Here is a 19,527-nt window from a genome sequence, read left to right as displayed (position 1 = left end):
GCAGAGCGGTCTTGGGCTCTTGCTCTGTTTCTATAAATTGCTGTAGCTGTCAGGGGAGATTTAACTTCCACGCTGTAGTGGCATGTAACAGAGACACACGTCCTTTTCCTAAAACACTACATGTTGTATTTGTCTTCTCGTCCGCCAGTTCTTTATGCTTTAGGGGCAAGGAGAGCGTCTGGTAGAGGGTCACGTGACCGCCGCCGATCCCGTCTTCCCGGGGAAAGAACCATAGAGACTTTTAAGTGTGCGCACGCTCCGTCAACAGCACTGCAAAGGGAAGCGCTTGAAAGGAAGCGTTCAGCGCAAACCCTTCATCTGGCTCTGAGTTGACCTCTTAGAATTCCGGCCTAGAATCCCGAGAGTTAAGAGACATAAGGTACAACCTTAAGGCTGCTGTCCTATTTTAGAACGTCAATTCCCTCCCAACAGATTTTTCAATCAAGGGCCGTGAAATTGTACCGAATATGCTGTAGGGTGGAATTAAAACTCTTGGGGAGGATCATACCCTCTAGAGTTGCCCGGGAGGCTGGTAGGACGTTGCAGCACCCCCGATAAGGGCTTTGCTTAGCAATCTGTCCGAGGGGAACACCGTCCTTTCTAGGGTGTTGTTCCCGTCCCTCCGGGCTCAGAATTAATCCCGTTTCCTCCGGCTCGTGGATTTAGGGGCTGCTGAGAGATAGAAGAACCTAAGAGCTGATGATAATAGGGAATAAGATGGGTTCATGCAACATTGTACTTGATTGTGTTGTAAGGATCCAGCCATTTGGTCAGTTTACCCAGCAGTGAGTTGTGGACAGCTAGAAAATGAACCCAGATTAATTGAGTTAAGTATTTTTGGGTGAACCATGGAGGAGTGCCTATCAAATGCAATGATTTATTGAAGGCAATAATGAACAATATGCATCTTGGACATTGAGATATTTTTCAAGGGGAGGAAAACGGTGTAAGGGGCAGAGTGGAAGGCAGGATCTTGGATTTCAGGGATGTCCACAGGGCGTGGTCAAAAACATCAAGGGGTGGCCATGGGGTGTGATCAAAGTTTTGGGTGCTTTTATGTGTGATGCATGTGCAAGACAGGCCAAAACTGCCAGAAGTTCAGTAGTATTGTTGTGACTGTTATACTGAATGTCCAAGTATTTAGCTTACTCTGCTGTTTGGTTATTCATGCTATGGTGAGATGCAATCCTAAATATATTTAGATGACATTTAAAACTTAAAATCCTAAATACATTTTCAGGTTTAATGACGTTCACTGGATAGGCAACAATCAAAAACTGAAATCTTGTGTTGGCTTACTCAGTAAGCATTAGGGCATGTCAGGTTAAACTGAGTTGTCCTTACTGTTGAGTAATATACCTGAACTATTTTACTGGATATAGATATTACAGTTATCTATAATGCATAAACAGGATCATTAGACCATAGTAATGAGTGAGCCAGGCATTTATGCCCAGATATTTTCAAAAATTGTAATTAACTTCTGATTTAGCATCATTTGCCCCTGTGTCAAAAATGAAATGAAATGAAGGTCAACATTCACCAACAATGTAATGGTATATAGATCCAGATTCCTGATTCCTTTATTGTATTTCCATTATAAGAGGAAAGTTGCACTGATTGAATTTTTGGTTGTCACACATTCCTGAATGTGGTAGGAAGTTATATCCTATTGACATTATTTTAATCTTGTTTATCTAGTTTATTTATTGCTAGAGAGGATGTCATCTGTGCTTAGTAGCTAAATGTGCTGCATTACTGTGCCTTTAAATTTGAAACCAGATAGACGTTCAACAAATGAACAAAACCCTTTTCATAAGTAATATTCCCACCTTTTACGATTTTTGCTTTGAGTCTAAAAACCAGAAGAAAAGTAAATACCACTGAAATAAAATATCCTTATATGGGGCTGAAAGGAGTTAATGTTTGTTTTTAGTTTTGTTTCAAAATGCTATTTGCTTTATTTAAAGTTTTATATTTTAAGTTCTGTGTATCTCACCACACATGTATGAAAGACAATCAGGAACCAGAAGTCTCTGGTAATACATGCAGACTGGAGCCCTTCTCATCCTAGTAAAGGAAAGGAAGTCAAAGAGGCCATTAAATCTGGTTAGTACTTTTATCAGGATGTCAGAAGGTAGAAATGAAATAGCATAATATTTTCCGGGATAGACAGATGCTTTAGTGCAAGTGCAGAATTGTTTTTATGTGCTCCATCTCCTTCTGACTGGGTTGATGGTCTCCAGTAGACTATTAGCAATATATTTCTTCTGTTGGCTTGCCTTTTATCCTAGCCCAGGTGCTTTCAACATTAATGCTACCATCAACCAAATGGATTTCTGACAAGTAAGTTCATTGTTGATAGACTGCACTACATTAGCGGTTATACTGCTGTTGCTCAAGCCCAATGTTCCACTGGCAGAATTTATCTTACCATGCTTCAGTAATTCCCCTTATATCATATTTGTGCTTCAGGACTTTCAGCTAGCTTGTTACCTATACTTTGTGCATTAATTAATTAATGGAGTAAACTCCTTGTGTTCAATCTCCCTTTCCTTTGCACCTGTATATCTTTTGTTTCTTTGTTAAATTAACAGTCATGCTACCATCAAGGCTTAAGCAGTGATCCCCATTACTTTCATGAATTGGTTTGTCCCTGTTTTAAAGACACCTAAGTTGGTAGCCAACTCATTATCTCATGGTAAAATCCTGGTTATCACTTAGAATTAAATCTGATTGTCTATCTTGAACAGATTTTAAGAAAAACTCCTTGTTCCAGTGGTGGGATTCAACTGGTTTGCACCACTTTGGTCAAACCGGTTGTTAAATTACTGGCTGGCCCTACCCCGCCCCACCCCGCCACTATTATTGGCTTCGCACATCTTGGCTGGTGCCTTAGAGTCACACCACGGTATAGCTGCAGCTGCTCTTTGGCTCCCTTGCCTCAAACACGTGGCCACGCGGCCCAGCTTGCTTGCCTGACTTTGCCACGGCCTATGACGTGGCAGCCTCCTGCTCGTCTTGGCCTGTTCCCGAACGCCTGCTCCCAACCACTCCAGCAGCAGAACAGGTAAGCACATCCGGGTGCCCCCTCGGGGAAGCAGGGCAGGGAAGGTTGGTTGACCTGTGCCTGCCCAGCTGCCGGCCGCGGCCTACCCCTGTTGGATTGCTTCGCCCTGCAGCCAGCCGTATCCAGGCCCAGCTTCATCTCAAGCAGCGATCCCAGCCCTGTTCCGGCGGCCGCCACCACCTCGTGAGCCAGCCAGCCTGTCTAGCCCGAGCCCAACAGACTCCTGGCCAGTCTTCCGCGGAACCGGGTGATTCTCCACAGTTGCTGGATCTCACCTACCAATGGGCGGGGGGAGACCAGGATGCATGAGGCTATGTAGCCCTTATCTCTCCTCTGCCAGCCACCCCTCCCTCACCTGCCCGTTGGGCTGAGCTCTTTGGCCGAGCACAGACCGCCGCTGTGAGAATGGTGTGAGCCCCATGGGCCAGAAGGTAAGGCTGATGGCAGGGAAGGAAGATCCACTCCGGCCTTGCTGCGTTCAGCCAAAGGTCGACCTCGGGGTGGGGGGGGGGGAGATGGTGAGGCTCGGCCACTTTTCAGGCCCAGCTTCGTCTTCCGCGGGGCCTTCGGGTGGGAGGCCTGAAAGAAAATGCCTCCCCTGAGGGCTGCCCACCTGCTCATCTGCCAGCCAGGCTGGCCTGGAAGCAGCACGCCCCCTTGTCGCAGGCTGGATGTATGACCTGAGGCAGGGCAGAGGTCAAGCAGGCAGCAGCCCAGAGCAGGGCCCGAAAGGGAGCCGAGCCAAGCTATGTCCCGCCCCCCGCCCCCCCAAGGCGTCCCTTTGGCTGAGCACAGCAAGCCCGGAGTGGATCTTCCTTCCCCACCGTCAGCCTTACCTTCCACCCATGGGGCTTGCACCGTTTTCACAGTGGTGGCCCGCGCTCGGCTGAAGTGCTTGGGCTGGCGGGGGAGGGGCGGCTGACAGAGGGGCAATGCAGGTTGCATAGCTTCATGCTCCCTGGTCACCCCCACGCCCGCTGCTGGGCGAGGCCCAGCAGCTGTGGAGAATCTTGAGTGGGGGGTGAGATGAGGGCTGGCGGGGAGCTGAGCGGTGACAGCTCATCCCTGGCTGTCTTTCCCCTCTGCCACCAGCTGCAGGAGGAAGGTAAAGTCACAGCCGCAGCTAGCTGGGAAAGCCAAACCACTGTCCAGCCCACAGCTGCCAGCGGGGTGGGCAAGACTCCAGTGCACGCGTCAATTGAAGTTCCCAGCCCTTTGTTTAAAAATCTTCCCAAAGAAAGTCCCACCCCCGGCCCCTTTGTTGGACCCAGAAGCCTTGCCTTCTGGCCTTTCTGGGCAACGTGGAGCTGGGTGCGATCGTAGCAAAATCTCATCTTATTGGCTAGTATCAATGGGAAAATGACTTTGAAAAAGCTTCCTCTCTCACCATGACATGCAAGACAAGGTGAGGCTGGGAGGGGATGGGCAGGGAGACACCAGGTGAGGCACCCCTCAGGAGTGACATTGAGTTGGCCACGCCCACCCGGTCACATGACCACCAAGCCACGCTCACCAAGCCACACCCACAGAACTGGTATTTTAAAAATTTGAATCCCACCACTGTTATTTTGATATTTTCACCTTTGCATATAAAGAATCAGCCATAAATTAAGACTCTTGTGGCACAGACTAGGTTCATAAATGGTTCTCAGATTAAAGAAAAGAAGATTGTGTTCCCAAGACTATATTAGAAAGCAACCATCAGTAGCTTTGTGTTATTTCTAGACCGATTGAAACATTTATTTTTGCACTATAGTAAAAAGGAATGTGATAATAGCACATACGGGGTAGAGATGATTAAAGGAAACCTAGAGGCATCTTTTAAAGTTGCAAGTTAAAAATCCACAGTCACTTTCATGAATAGAATAGTGAATACTGAATATAACATTTCTGAGATATTTTGTACAGTAGCGAAAATGTGAGAAATCAGCAGTGTGAAAGAATGATGTGGCACTAATTAAGTGTTGCTAATTTCTACTCTCTCTGTATTAGAAATGAAGAGCCTTTATTTTCAGTAGGATAAAAAACAGACTTTATTTTCTGATTAAGATCCAGAATTATAAGGCTTGTTTTCGGTTTAAAAAAAAAAGTCTTAAATATATTTTTTTATTTTATATTTAATTTTTTCTCAATGTACATGCTATGAAAACTTTTCTGTTCTTGCATTGTTTGTGTTAATAGTAGACCAAAAATCAAGAAGTAAATCAAGGGAATCAAGGAAATACCAACACACACAAATAAACTAATCATAAACAGCAACCTAATCAAGGATTGTGTTGGCAATAATACCGGTTGGGGAAATTCTGGAAATTGTTCTGTTTATCTAGAACAGAGGTGCCAAACTGGTGGCCCACGGGCTGGATGCGTCACATGCAGGCCACGCCCACCTTAGCTCCGCGAAGGGGGGAAATGTCATGATACGTCACATGATGGCAACGTAATGCAGCGAGTTTGACACCCGTGATCTAGACAGCACCAGACTGGAAAAGGCTGCTTTGATAAATCAGAGGTGAATAAGAGCATCATTTCAACAAGGTTATACATCATTGCTAAATTGCTGAAAATATTTCTTTTTTTAAAAAATTTTTTATTGGTTTACAAAAAAGTTACAAAAGATAAACAAATAGAAAATTAGAAAAGGAAAAAGACTCAGAAAAGAGTGAAAAGTGCAAAAAAAAAGAGGAAAGTAAGGAAAATCAAAAAAGAATTATTTCCTACTTTTTTTTGGTACATATATAGATATAAGAGTAGATCAAACTCTTACTCTAAGGTCAACATTTGTCTAAATTATTTAGACAAACATTTATATTTCAATAATCCCATATTTTACTAATCATCAAATCCCAAAATCAGCTTTTCATTTCTTCCAGTTTTTCACAAAAAGTCCAATAATGATTTCCATGTATTAATAAAATTTATCTAAGTCTTTTCTTTCATCAAGGTTGTTTATTTTGCCATCTCTGCCAATTCCACTGGTTTCACTCTTCATTCCTCCTTTGTCCTTCCATCTTTGAGCATATGGAAGTCCCACTGCCATTATCACATATAAAAACAGAGTTCCATAGAATGTTACTATTTATTTGTCCATTAAGCCCCAAAGAAAAGCCTCTGGTTTGTATTGTACATTCACTTTTAAAATCATCTACATCAAAATACATACTTGATCTTGTTATTTTCTAGCTTTGTTACATATCCACTAAGGGTGAAAAACTGTTCCCTCAGTTTGATTACATTTCCAATAAATATTTGAAATTTCCTTATGCATTCTTGACAATGTATCTGGTGCCAACAATACATCATTTTATAAAAATTCTCTGTAAGATTATAGTTCAATCTAAATTTTAACCCATTCTTGCCCATACTGTCCCATTGATCCAACTGTATAGTATATCTTAAATATTTTGCCCATTTTATCTTTAACTTTAACTTGTTTATCTTCTATACCATTTTCAATAAATTTGTACAAACTAACAATAATATGATCATCGTCTGTATAGAACTCTACATCAAATTCAGTTTTATTGTTTTCAAATCATAATTCTTTTTATCCAACTTTACGTTAGCAGACGAGTGTCAAACTCGATCGTGTCACATAACGTATTGCAATGTTTTTTGCCTTTGCGGAGTGGGGTGGGTGTGGCCTGTACATGATGCATCTTTCCCATGGGCCGCCAGTTTGACACCCCTGCTAGCTGATCATAGGGAAACCACTGGCAAATAAAACTTAACTCCAAATTTCCTCTTATTTTTAAGTTAAATTCTTCTTTAAAACATTTAGCAATTTAGCATAGGCTAACCAATTTTGTTTATTACCTTTCTATAAAAGGCTTCTTGGGGTGACAACCATAAAGGCATTTTAAGAGACAATTTTGCCTTATAGGACATGTCTAACATTATTTTTAAAGTCCATACCCATGAAAGCCTTCCTCAACATTTCTCAAAAACAGTATATTGTTCCCCAAATTAAACATATCTCTGAAAGTGTAAAGACTTTGATGTTATATAGTACTGTGAATAAAAATATTCTCTGAAGATTTGTGAAAGTCATTTGTATTTTAAAAAGTGAAAAATAATGCTGAGATCATCATTTTCATTTTAATACCATGTTTCCCCAAAAAAAAGACCCTGTCTTATATTTTTTTTGAACCTGAAATAAGCTCTTGGCCTTATTTTCAAGGAGGTCTTATTATTTTGGGGTGCGTGGAGCTCCTCTTGCCATCTTACCTGATTTCCAGCTCTGTCTCCCTAACCCTAACCAGAGGAAATGGCGGTAACAGACTGCGTATGTGGTTAAATATTCTCGGGGAGGGCTTATTTTCGGGGCAACTTATTTTAGTGCATGTGCTTAAAAGCCCAGTTGGGCTTATTATCCGGGGAGGTCTTATTTTCAGGGAAACGGTAGAATACTTTTTTAAAATCCTATCATTTTATCTCTCCTTAGGATGGTATTGAAATGGATTGAAATTGCACTTGGTAAACAATTATGACAGCTATTCTCTTCTTTCTCTTTTTTCAGCTGGTAGAAGAATTAGAGTCTTCCTATGCAGTACAAGTATGGGTGTTACAGGCTTGTATACGTTTGTGGTCACTGCCTGTCCGGATGGATGCCTAGTGATAAATCTGAAAGATGTGGCTGAAAACCATTGTAGAACTTATCCTGGATCTGTTCCTGTCCTTATAGTAGATGCTATGTCTTGTCTTCGACACTGGTATACAGCAGAATCCTGGGTCTGTGGGGGCCAATGGCGTGAATATCGTTCCAATCTGGATAGTTTCATAAATCGCTTTACAACCGCTGGTATCAAACTAGTATTCTGTTTTGATGGCCTTGTGGAGCAAAAAAAGCGAAGCAAATGGGTCCAACGAAGATTGAGAAATAACAAAGAAATAGCTAAAATCTTTGAGTTCATCAAAGCCAATAAGCAGCAACCTGGAAGAGGAATGTTCTTTATACCATCTGGACTGGCCACATTTACACGTTTTGCCTTGAAAACTCTTGGCCAGGAGACGATATGTTCAATGCAAGAAGCAGACTATGAAATAGCAACTTATGCACAAAAGAACAATTGTATGGGAATTCTTGGAGAAGACACAGATTACCTGATTTATGATACCGTTCCTTATTTTTCCATTAGTAAGCTACACTTGGATTCACTGGAAACAGTAATGTACTCAAGGCAAAATCTCTGCCATTGGCTTGGTCTTAGTATTCCAGACCTTCCCCTTCTTGCTTGCCTCCTTGGCACAGACACTGTCCCAGAAAGAGCTATGGAAGGTTTTCTGAATCAATGTTTATCTTCGTATCGGGCAAAAAGGCAAAGCTGTGACAAGAAAGCAGATATTATTATTGCTGTGGCAAATTATATTTCAACTATTCCACATGTTTCTGAGAGTTTGATGGATCTGGAAAAAATGTTGCCTTTGAGATCAGACAAATCAATATTGCGCAAAGGGATAGAATCCTATCTGCTACCTGAACAGCATTCTCCATGGCTTCCTTGTGACTTCACATCTACATTACAGTTAGCAGCAGAGCAGAAGAAAGATTTCCCTGTTTGTTTAGATCAGGAGATCTTTCAGGTAATTCCTTACCTGGGTTACCCGAATTCAGGCAATTACAAAGAGCTGGTACTTTGTCTACATAGATAGATATTTTATCTACCATATTGAGTATTAGTACTTCTCTATGTTGTTTTCTTTAAAGCGGGTACAAGATAGTCTGTTCTCCTTTTACATTAAACCCTCGTTAGTCTCCCAATAATACACAACAAAATTGGACTACTCATAGTCCACCTATGTCCCTATATACCGTGTTTCCCCAAAAATAAGATCATGTCTTATATTTTTTTTTAACCCTGAAATAAGCATTTGGCTTTATTGCCATGCGCTCAAAAGCCCAATAGGGCTTATTACCTGCTAGGGTCTCTGTGGCACTCATAAACTGGGAAAAAAAATTAAAGGTGTGTTCTGAAGCTAAAAAAAAAAAAAATCCATCTCAGTCTTAAGCGTAGAATGACAACAGCAAAAGCAAATATTTTTTTTAAATTCTGCTTGTGACAGATAGCTAAGGAACAACACATACGAGCCGAAAATCATATGATATACAATATCCTAAGCCGTGCAGAAATTGACTGCAGCAACACGTTGGAAGATGAATATGATACATCCCTTCCTGGACAGGCACTTATCTATTGCCCTGCTCGACAGCACATCTATTCCATCCTACTGGAGTCTGCAAAAGGTAAAGGGTGCAATAGAAATTTACTGTTGAATCCTTGAAGCTGGGAGTAATGAACTGCAGTTGGGTCACTTCCTTATGCACAAGCTTTGAAAAAGCGATCTGTGCAGTTTCTAAATGCAAGGCTTACATAGATACACAATTTAGTCGTTAATACTGTAGGCAAAACACATGTAATTAATTAGAAGAAGACCATTGGAAATAATTGAAGGGAGGGCTGGTGCATTTTTGAACCTTTTAAGGAGATCTTGTAAAACCGCCCATAATCAAATACTTATGAAAGATGTTAATAATCAGCAAGCAGAGCAAAACTGTGTAGCCTAGTATAGCAGTTTTTTTTTAATGTTATTTTAATAAAAATGTGTGCTTTCCTCCCAAGTGTTGAAATAATAATCCTAAATGAGATTGGAGAGTTGTTCCTAAGATATTAACTCTTCCCCCCCCCAAAAAAAATGTTTAGAATAATAATGAAGGAAAATTAATTTTTGTAGAAATTTGACAGGAAAAAGATAGTATAACTTAAGGTGAAGCAATTCTGCAAATGGATTGCCTAGTAATATCAGTATTAGTTAGCAACAAAACTTGAGATGAAACAGAAACATTATGTATGACTTTTTGGTTTTTGGAGCATACATTTTTATTTCATGTATATGGAACACAGCTATATTGATCTTTGATAGATTAATTTTCAAATAGATACCTCTCTTTGCATTATATATGCTACCTTACATTCATGCAAATTGCTCAATTTGTCAGCTAACATGGTATCATCTGCCAGAAAAGTACTTATACTTTCATGTCCCCAGCCAAACACCTCCAATGTAACAAATAAATCTTTGTGAATGTACTGTATTCATAAATGTGTTAAAGAGCCAAGGGAATACCATGCATCCTTATCTTACATCCTACTGAGTATGGAACCATTTGCTAATTATTCTACTCTCCTGCATAATTTACTTCCATCATATGCCATTTTCACCACGCTCATCAAGCATTAATCATGCTAAATCATCAACTCTCTAATCATGCTAAATGTTTCATAATTTAGAATAGAATAGAGCTGGAAGGGACCTTGGAGGTCTTCTAGTCCAACCCCCTGCTTAAGCAGAAGACTAGTGACTGTCCAGTCTCTTCTTAACAATCTTTAATTTAAATTTAATTAAAATTTAATTCTAATTTAAACCTATTTGTTTTATTACTTTCTCTAAATATATAGGCAATGCATTTCTCACATTTATACTTTTTCCCATTACACACTTGAATCCAAAAACATGGCCTGCATACCTTGCTGGGAATAAAAAAATTATTTACACATTACACACTTTGCTCACTTATCTATTCTGTTACTCTTTCAATCAAATTTCTGGCCAATACATTCCCAATACATTGTCAATGTATTGGGAAACTGAGGGGTCAGTTTGTCAATACATTGACAAGCTGACCCCTCTGTACTTTATGTATTACTTTCTCCTCTGTGTACAGCATTCTTCCCATCATTTATTTATTTATTTTGTCCCATTTCTATGCCGCCCAACTCCCAAGGGACTCTGAGGTACAGATGCAGCTTTCCCACACATTAAACAAGCCAAACAAGATAAATTAATTAGAATTAGAATTCCATTAGAAACCTCACTCAGATTTTAACATTTCTCCAGTTGCATCTCTATAGATGCAGCCTTAGCATTTGTCAACATTTTCATAGCACGTATGGCTTCCTTATCATCAGGTTTTTTCCCCCCTCTTGGACACTAAACTTTTATGTTATGTGTTATGTATTCTGATTCTGTAAAATACATCATCTATCATTCCTTCCTGGAGTTTCATATAATTTCATTACTTTCATTTTTAATTCCATTCATTCTGCAAATGTCATAAGTGTAACACGAATGTCAGAAGGCTTATCATCTTCGGCTAAGAAGTGGTTTGTTACAAATGGTTTCCACTTAGTTCACATAGCCTTTACTATGAATGGAATAGACCTCCTGGAATATTGAAAAGGGAAGGAGAGGTTCTAAGGCTCCAGCATGCTCTGAAGTTAAACTTTGCTGGGGGGACCCCAATAGTCCCTCAGCTGGCAACAGTTTTCAAATGCTGCCTGCGTGAATAATCATATCTTTGATACAAGCTGTAGACTTCAGCAGCTAATAGCAACCATGTGAAGATTCGATTGCATCCTTCAAATGCACATGGCCCTTTTTTAAAGGACAATTTCACAGTTCCTTTGTTCCTGGTATAGGACTGGGGTGAGCATTTTATACTCAGGATGGCATGCAGCCCACTGAATCTTCTATTCTGTCCATTTGGATTATGATAACTCAAACCCAAACAGTTTTGATGTGGGGTAAAACAGAAACTCTTGATATGTTTAATTCAAATAAGCACTGTGCAGGTTTTTCCTGTTTTGAGGAATATCGGTTTGCAAGGGATGCTACCTGAAATTGACTTGGCAGATGGGACCTGGCATCTGCAAAGTAATGCACCCTATTCCTGAACCTCCCAGATGATCAAGAGAGATGCCATATTCAATGGTATTGAAAATTGCAGAACAATCAAAGAGCAATAACACTTAGACTTATATACCACTTTACGATACTTTACAGCCCTCTCTAAGCGGTTTACCGAGTCAGCGTATTGCCCCCAACAATTTGGGTCCACCTTGGAAGGATGGAAGGATGAATCAACCTTGAGCCTGTTGAGATCTGAACTGCCAAATTGCAGGCAGTCAACAGTCAGCAGGTTAACAGAACAATATTGGCTCCTAAAATATGGAATGTTGTTTACCTCCCTTGGGTAGGTGCAGGTAGAGCTCAGGGTAGGTGTAAAGAACCTTTTAGCTATGTTGTTACAATAAATCTTTTCCGAAGTTTCAATGCATTTTTATAGTTTATTTTTCTCCATTTTGATGTTTGCATTTTTAGGGGAAGCATGTGCATTAAGATTACGATAAAGAGAGGTGTGATGGCAAAAAAATTAGGAATCCCTGCTCTAAATGTACAATTCTCAGAAAATTTGTAAGTAGGATCCATTGGGGTTTAATCCCCATTAAGATATGAGAATGAGCCTAAATCATCATACCCTTGTATTTACAAATCGTACAATGTCTGTTCTCCTCTAAACTCATTGAACCAATTCTCTGTTCTTTAGATGCCAGTGGAGCTTATCCTGTAGTCAAGGAGTGGTTTGTATATGCTGGAAATTCCTTGCAGCAGCCAGACCTAGTGCAACCCAAACAACTGCCAGGTAGAACGAGATTTCCTTCTGTATTAAAATGTGAAGTAAATAGAGTTGCCAGGTGTCCACTATTTGAGCGGACAGTCTGCTTTTTTCACATTATGTTCACTATTTTTTTTCACAAAATAGTGGACATTTTTTTTATTCAAAAGCTTTATGATGAAATGGTACGTAATCTAAAGCTGTACAGTCTAAAAGAATAAGGATAGGAGAATCGTGTTTTGTCTTTTTTCTTCATAAGTTAGAATGAAAGAGCCAGCTCCGAGTTTACTGAAACTATTCCAGTATTGTGCATCAATTCCGTTTCAAATGCAAACGTTGAACGAATTTTCAGCGTCATGGGAAATTTGTGGACTGACGAACGTAACCGACTGCTTGTACCATCAGTTCGAAGTGAACTTTGTATATTTTTTAATATTCTCAACGTTGTACTGAAATTAAAGAATTATTCCTTAAACACAAAGAATTGATCAAAGCTGCGCAGTCAAATAAAAAATACACACAACAGCAAAGTAAAATGTAATTTAATATTTTACATATTATTATAATATATTTGATGTTTTGAATTTTAAGTAAAGTTTTTAAGTGATTATTTTAATACATGTTAAAATGTTTGTAAGAAAATATATAATTTAATTGTAATTTTTTTTTTAATTTTTTTACTACTTAACACCCCCCCCCCCCCCCCCGCTTGTCCACTATTTTTTGGAAGCAGACCTGGCAACCCTAGAACGAAATATAAAATGTTTGTTAAAAAAAATCCTATCAGACATTGTAGTTTTGAGAATCAAGCATTACTAAGAAGTCAAGTTAATTTTTTTTAAATTGTAGTACGCCAAGAAGATGTTGTAAACCTCAGAAAAGTTTATAATCCCTAAACGTAATAAACATCAGTAAAATTCCATGAATCAGAAGAACAACTCTACAATATATTTTTTTTTAAATCCAAATAGCATTGTTTCCAAGTAAAACATAAGGGGAGGATGCAAGAAAGATTCAGACTGGGTCAATTTTCATATGTAGATAGGTTAAAATAGTTATCATTGTCCTATTCTAAAGTGAGTAGAGTCAACTTTTTCTTGTTTAGGGATGAAATTTTAAATTAAGATGCCATTTTTAATAAAGCCCTACCATTTATGAGTCCAGCCAACCCTAATTTAGTACTCAAGCACATTTGATAGAAGCATTCATTGCAGAATCCTGAACATTACCCATACAAATTTAATTGCCAAGAATGAGCTGAACAATACATTGGGAACCAGTTCTTTCAATGTAACTATGCTATCTGCAAATCATTCTTCCTAAATTACTAATCTTGACAGATTGCTGCTTCCCAGCATGAGAAAAATCCACTTCTACATGTTTGATACATTTATGAGGAAAGCTTCCCTTTGCAATAGCTGGGCCACTGGATGAGACAGATGCTGATTACGGTAGATATAGGCCTGATTCTGCAAGACTATTCTTGGGTTCCTAAAAAGTAGCCTGCTGTGTGTGTATGTGCACACAATCACACATTACTAGAAGCAGCCATTATGATGTATGCACCAAAATTAAGAAAATACATGAAATACTCATGGTGGAATCCAAAAATATTCCAGGACTGTATTTCTGTTCCTTTCAAGAATGGAACCCTAACAGTTAATAGTATTGAACAATAAGGAGAAATCAAGAGATTGTAACAAGGAACAGCTTGTCTGTCTTCTGGCAGAGATCTTTACCCAAGGTAAAGTAACTAGTATAATGTATGTTCATAATTGTTTAATCATAAACTAGAATGCTTGGGATCTAGATTAGGCTTCCCCTGTTGTCCTCCAGATATGTTAAAATCTTAGATTAGAGAAGGTTGATCCAAATAATCTCAGCCTCTCAATCCTTATTACTTGCAATAGATCAGCATATTTGTTACATTTCTAACAAAGTCTCCATGTTAGAATAGGATTTGAAACAGTATATAATTCAAGAGCTTTAGTCTGTATAAAGAGATGTTTGTTTGATCTTCACTATTAGCTAATATTAAAGGGATTAAAGGTTTCCTTTAAAGTTTCTCTAATAAGAACCTAGTTTATCAGATGCCAGGGGACTTAAAGTTTAATTTAAGTGGTTGATTAAGCTTCAGCTTAATGATTAAGGATATTCTGTCCAATAGATTTATTTGATAGGTTCCATCCTCAGGGAAACCAGTATAAACGAAGAAGAACACGTTCTCTGAGATGTAAAGTAAATCCTTCCTCTCTAAATGAAAAGAAAATAGTAATGAACATAATTGAGGAAGGACTATATTTCAGTAGTAAAACACATGCTTGCCAAAGGTTTCCTGCTCTGTTCCTGATATTTGCAGGTACAGTTAGGAAAGCCTGAAAACCTGCTAGGAATTAGCATAGATCACATGAAGTAGATGGCCAGTGATCTAACTTGGAATCAGCCACATTCCCATTTCATATCTAGGACAGTCAAAAACATACTGTAGGAGCATCCTTAGGGCACTTTGTGCCGATTTAGTCATTCACCACAATGATAATGAGGATGGCAATGGGGAGAAATTATGTCCATTGTATGGAGGAAACAAAAGCAAAACAACAATAGAAATTTCTTGATTTTTTAAGAAAAAAGTCAGGCAGGATGAACTCTTAATTCTAATTCTCATTTTTGTTCTGAACACTCTGCCTGAGTTATATGCCTTCAAATTAAGAAATCTTAAAAACTGAGCCTGTTTCTCTTGTTGGGTCAGATTGCTTAGGAATGGTCTATTCTTTGGGTGGGAATGAGTCAATTTCAATTAGGGCAGAAAATATCTGCCCTAAATCTAGAGAGAGGATTGACATAGTACAAAAAGGAATAGCCTGTTTTTAAAATGCATGCAGCATGTAGCATGGGGAAAGAATTTTATACTCTGCTATGATTTTTCCTTCTATGGATGCAACAACACCAAGCGATCTCTTGTGGAATTTGCTTGCAGAAAATCATATTTGGGCTAAACAGAAGTATGAGAAATTTCAATACAGTAAAACATTCCCTCAAAAGGAGGATTTATAGTACAGGTTGCCTTTGAGCAATGTTTGCTATTTCCTCAGAAAGGAAAGTCTGTTGTGTTCTTTTTCAGACTAGTCCAGAAGAGTTCCAGTTTATTTTTAGTATAATATTTATTCCAAAGCAAATATTGTTCCTAAATTTTCTCATGCACTTTTATTTTCTGCAGGATGAAACTATAGTTCACCAAATAAGGAGTTTGGCACTGGGACACTTAAATCATAAAATGCATTTCAGTTGAAGTCAATGAAGAAAAACAAATTCAAGTTCACATTTGTTTAAACAGTATTTTGTAATCAATACACATACATATGCATACATATAGTTAGTTGCACACATTACAAAAGAAAACTAGTTAAAATCTAAATTTTGTTGCTATTTAACAATGATTAAACTCACAACCACATGCTAATCATAGTTTGATTAATAAATGTCTATTTAATAAGACAACATGTTTGAGTCCCAGAAAATAATAATCCATAGCAAAAAAACCATGTTGTGACTGATCAGAATCCAGTTATGCAGCTTTTACTAAGTTACTGAACTTAGTAAATAATTTTTTTCTGATTTTTTAAAATTAATTTAGTAGAAAAGAACCCTTTGGATTTAGTTGACCACACATATTTGCATGAGGAATTCTTCTTCTTGTGCCATATCTGTCATCGGACATTGGCGATCATGTTGGCAATCCTATTTTTGTCAACAGCAGCATGAAAAAGTGCTGCTGATTTTTGTCTAAACCAGTCCCTTAGGTTTTGAAGCCATGATGTTCTTCTTTTGCCTGGACCTCATTTGCCTTCAATCTTTCCCTGGAGGATTAAGTGAAGGATGCCGTATTTTTCTGGGTGTCGCATCGCATGTGGTATTGGCAGATGCTAATTCTCAAGGGACATCCTTCTTCAATCTATGATCAATGTCAGAAGCAGCTTTCCATATCTACTGTGCATCTATATCTTACATAATTCTTTGTTGAGGGCACTTTAAGATACTTTCAAGGGAAATTGCAAGGCAGCTGTGTGGCAATCTACAAGAAAATGAGCATCATTTGTGGGTTCTAGAATCTATTGGTTTTTTTTTAATACTAAAACCCTGTGGCTTATTAGACAGAATCAGATAGAAAGTTGTAACCCAAAAATCTAAAGTAATTATTAGCCTTCATGAAAGATCAGGGTGATCTTTCTCCCTCACTTAAAGTTCACATGCTAAAATTTGAAATTCTGATCTTATTTATAAATAAATAAGAATAAAAAGAAGGATAAGTTTTATTTGGTTCTAAAAGGTAGAAACACCAGAAACTGTCTGGCACAATATGATACTCCTGAAAAGGCCCAGTTCTTAATAACCACTTGCCTCATCAGGTTTGTCAGCGCTATCTGGAAAAGGATTTCTGAAGAGTTTGAGATGGTCAATATATGGGACAAGATCTTTGTTCAGATAATCAGACCTCAGGCTGTTCAGGGATTTAAAGGTTTGAGATTTTACATAATATTTTAGTGGGGCTTATCCCTAAATAGCCTAGGCTGCAGTATTAAATACATTTATTAGGAATAAACCCCAATGGAATTCAGCAAGGCCTTTGCATGAACACATTTAAGATTGCCTCCTAAAATATTTTTATTATTGCCACCATTTATTAGTGTCAGTGACTTTTAGAGGTTACCTGAAGACAGTCACATTAGCTCTTAATGATAAACTTTTTTCCTGTTTTCTTACTTTGGTCATGTATTATTTTGTTAATTAAAAGTTTTCCTGAATTGCTTCTCAATTCAAAGTCTCCTGCAGAAATTTGCTCATATGATCTTTGTTCTTTTAGAAAAAAAAATTGCAAGCAATATGTATAAGTAATGAAAGAAAAAAACAGAAATGCCTTTAATTGTGGGATATTTAGATATTCTTGTGGTAGAGGATGGTGTGGTACTCCTAAACTCCATGTAGCTTTGGGTGGGAAAGTACACATTTACTTTAAACCTGGGGCCTTAAACTTAAGAAAATTCACACTTGGAAAGAAACTAGTCTTAAGGGTGAAGAAGAAAATATTTATTTTCTGTTTTGGATCTTCAAAAAAAAGTACCATTTGGTTAAGTGAGTTTTGTTTGCTAAATAAACTCTTTGCTTTTTTCACTCAGTTATACTTCAACACTGTAATCATTTATAGCAGCCAAGTAGTTTCTCAGAGGAATGCAACTTCTGTTTGTAATGATTAAAAAAAGAAAAAAAGATACACTACCAAATGTAGCTTGGACGATTAGGTCTTAAAATGGTACCCCAGTTTGTCTGAAAGACAGAATTAAAATACTGTACGGCAAGAATTTATCCACTTCCTAGATGTAAAATTTTAATTTCAGATTCATCATTATTTTGGCAGTTAAGTAAAAATGATAAACATTAACATTTGAATCTGTTTTTTGGGAGGCAGTATCTCATTATAAGATATATAAAATACAGTATAACATAAGGGACTAAAAAGTGTTCCTGTTAAACATTGTATATAATGTCTTTATGGAGGTACTCTGGTTTTGCATTCTTTAAGTATCCCTTAGGTCAGTGATGGCTAACCTTTTTGCCATCATGTGCCAAAAGCAGGGGAAGTGGGGGGGAGTCACGCACGCATGTGCCCACACCCATAATTCAATGTGGCCTGCCCCCCCGTGCATGCGCACGTAACCCCCCCTGCGCTCCCTCCATTTTTGGCACATGATGGCCTGGTGGGCCCGGTAGGCCCGTTTTTTTGCCCTCCCCAGCTTCCAGAGGCTTTCTAGGAGCCTGGGGAGGGTAAAAACGGCCTTCCCCACACTCCTGGAGGCCCTCCGGAGGCCGGAAATGGCCTGCTACCTGACTTCCAGTGGACCCAAAAATCAGCTGGCATGCTCACCGATATGGCTCCGCATGCCACCTGTGGCACGCGGACCATAGGTTCGCCATCATAGCCTTAGGTAATAAGATTAATAAACCATTGTGTCCTTATTTTGAGACTATTTCCAATATGCAGATTAAATCCTCTTGTAAGACTAGATACTCTTATAATATAAAGGAAATGCCCTGTCCAGCAATTTCTGACACATGGTGCAATTATAAAGCTGGATGGGTACATATTGAACACACATGTGAACATGTGGTTTGATATTTTATTTAAAAAAGCAGGATGCCCCCTCCCATTCTTTAATTCTTAAGCCTTGGTAGTACAGTGGTCTAAAGCACCCTGTTATTAAGAACAGCTGCCTGCAATTACTGCAGGTTCGAATCTCGCCAAGGCTCAAGGTTGACTCAGCCTTCCATCCTTTCTAAGGTAGGTAAATTGAGGACCCAGTTTGTGGGGGCAATAAGCTGACTTTGTATAAATATACAAAAGAATGAAGGCTATTGCTTAGCACATTGTAAGCCGCCCTGAGTCTCCGGAGAAGGGTGGCATATAAATCAAATTTAAAAAAAAAAAAAATTCTCAGTGATCAGTCGCTTTTGAAATGAATGAGAAAATATATGCACTGCAGAATGCCCACATTCCTTTTAAGTATATCAAAAGCCATTGAGAACGATGCAGCAGGGATACTCAGTTTTGATCATCCTTCATCAGCAGAATGCCAAGCCACATTTGACAGTTGATTCTCTCTTCTGAAATGACCCCTTCCATGCTAGAGGAATAAAGCCACATCGGGGTGGGGCTGAGGGGTGGAACCAGTTCGTAGATGCTGTAAATACAGGGCCAATAAGATTCTCCGTTTCAGGAAAGAAGAGTATCACGTTCAGGGGTGAAATGCTCCCGGTTCAGACCGGATCGCCTGATCCGGTAGCGATGGCGGGTGGTTCGGAGAACCGGTAGCAAAAATCCCTGCGGGCCCCCCCCCCCATGCCCAGCTGAGCCATACAATCATCAGAGGCTTTTTTTTTTTTTTTTACTTTTAAAAGCATTTTTTCTACAACCTCTTCCAATGAAAAAATGCTTTTAAAAGTAAAAAAAAAA

General features: G+C 38.9%; 1 protein-coding gene across 2 annotated transcripts in view; it reads left to right on the top strand.

Annotated features, from left to right (window-relative positions):
• Window positions 1-358: 358 nt before the first annotated feature.
• Window positions 359-19,527, top strand: part of FAM120B (family with sequence similarity 120 member B) — a 42,295-nt gene continuing 23,126 nt past the window's right edge. The window contains exons 1-4 of one of the 2 annotated variants that reach the window (XM_070951100.1): window positions 359-379; window positions 7,587-8,650; window positions 9,131-9,311; window positions 12,453-12,548. In XM_070951100.1, the coding sequence (XP_070807201.1) occupies window positions 7,625-8,650; window positions 9,131-9,311; window positions 12,453-12,548 (1,303 nt within the window). In that variant the 5' untranslated portion in view covers window positions 359-379; window positions 7,587-7,624. Of the gene's footprint in view, window positions 380-5,430; window positions 5,580-7,586; window positions 8,651-9,130; window positions 9,312-12,452; window positions 12,549-19,527 lie in introns of those variants that run through there. The other variant, XM_070951093.1, reaches the window with a different exon arrangement.

The sequence above is a fragment of the Pituophis catenifer genome, unplaced genomic scaffold (genome assembly GCF_029215685.1).
Source record: "Pituophis catenifer annectens isolate HBS135680 unplaced genomic scaffold, rPitCat1.0.hap2 SCAF_1, whole genome shotgun sequence".
Classification (NCBI taxonomy): domain Eukaryota; kingdom Metazoa; phylum Chordata; class Lepidosauria; order Squamata; family Colubridae; genus Pituophis; species Pituophis catenifer.
Note: the sequence above shows the minus strand (reverse complement) of the source record. Positions and strands in the feature narration are given on the sequence as shown.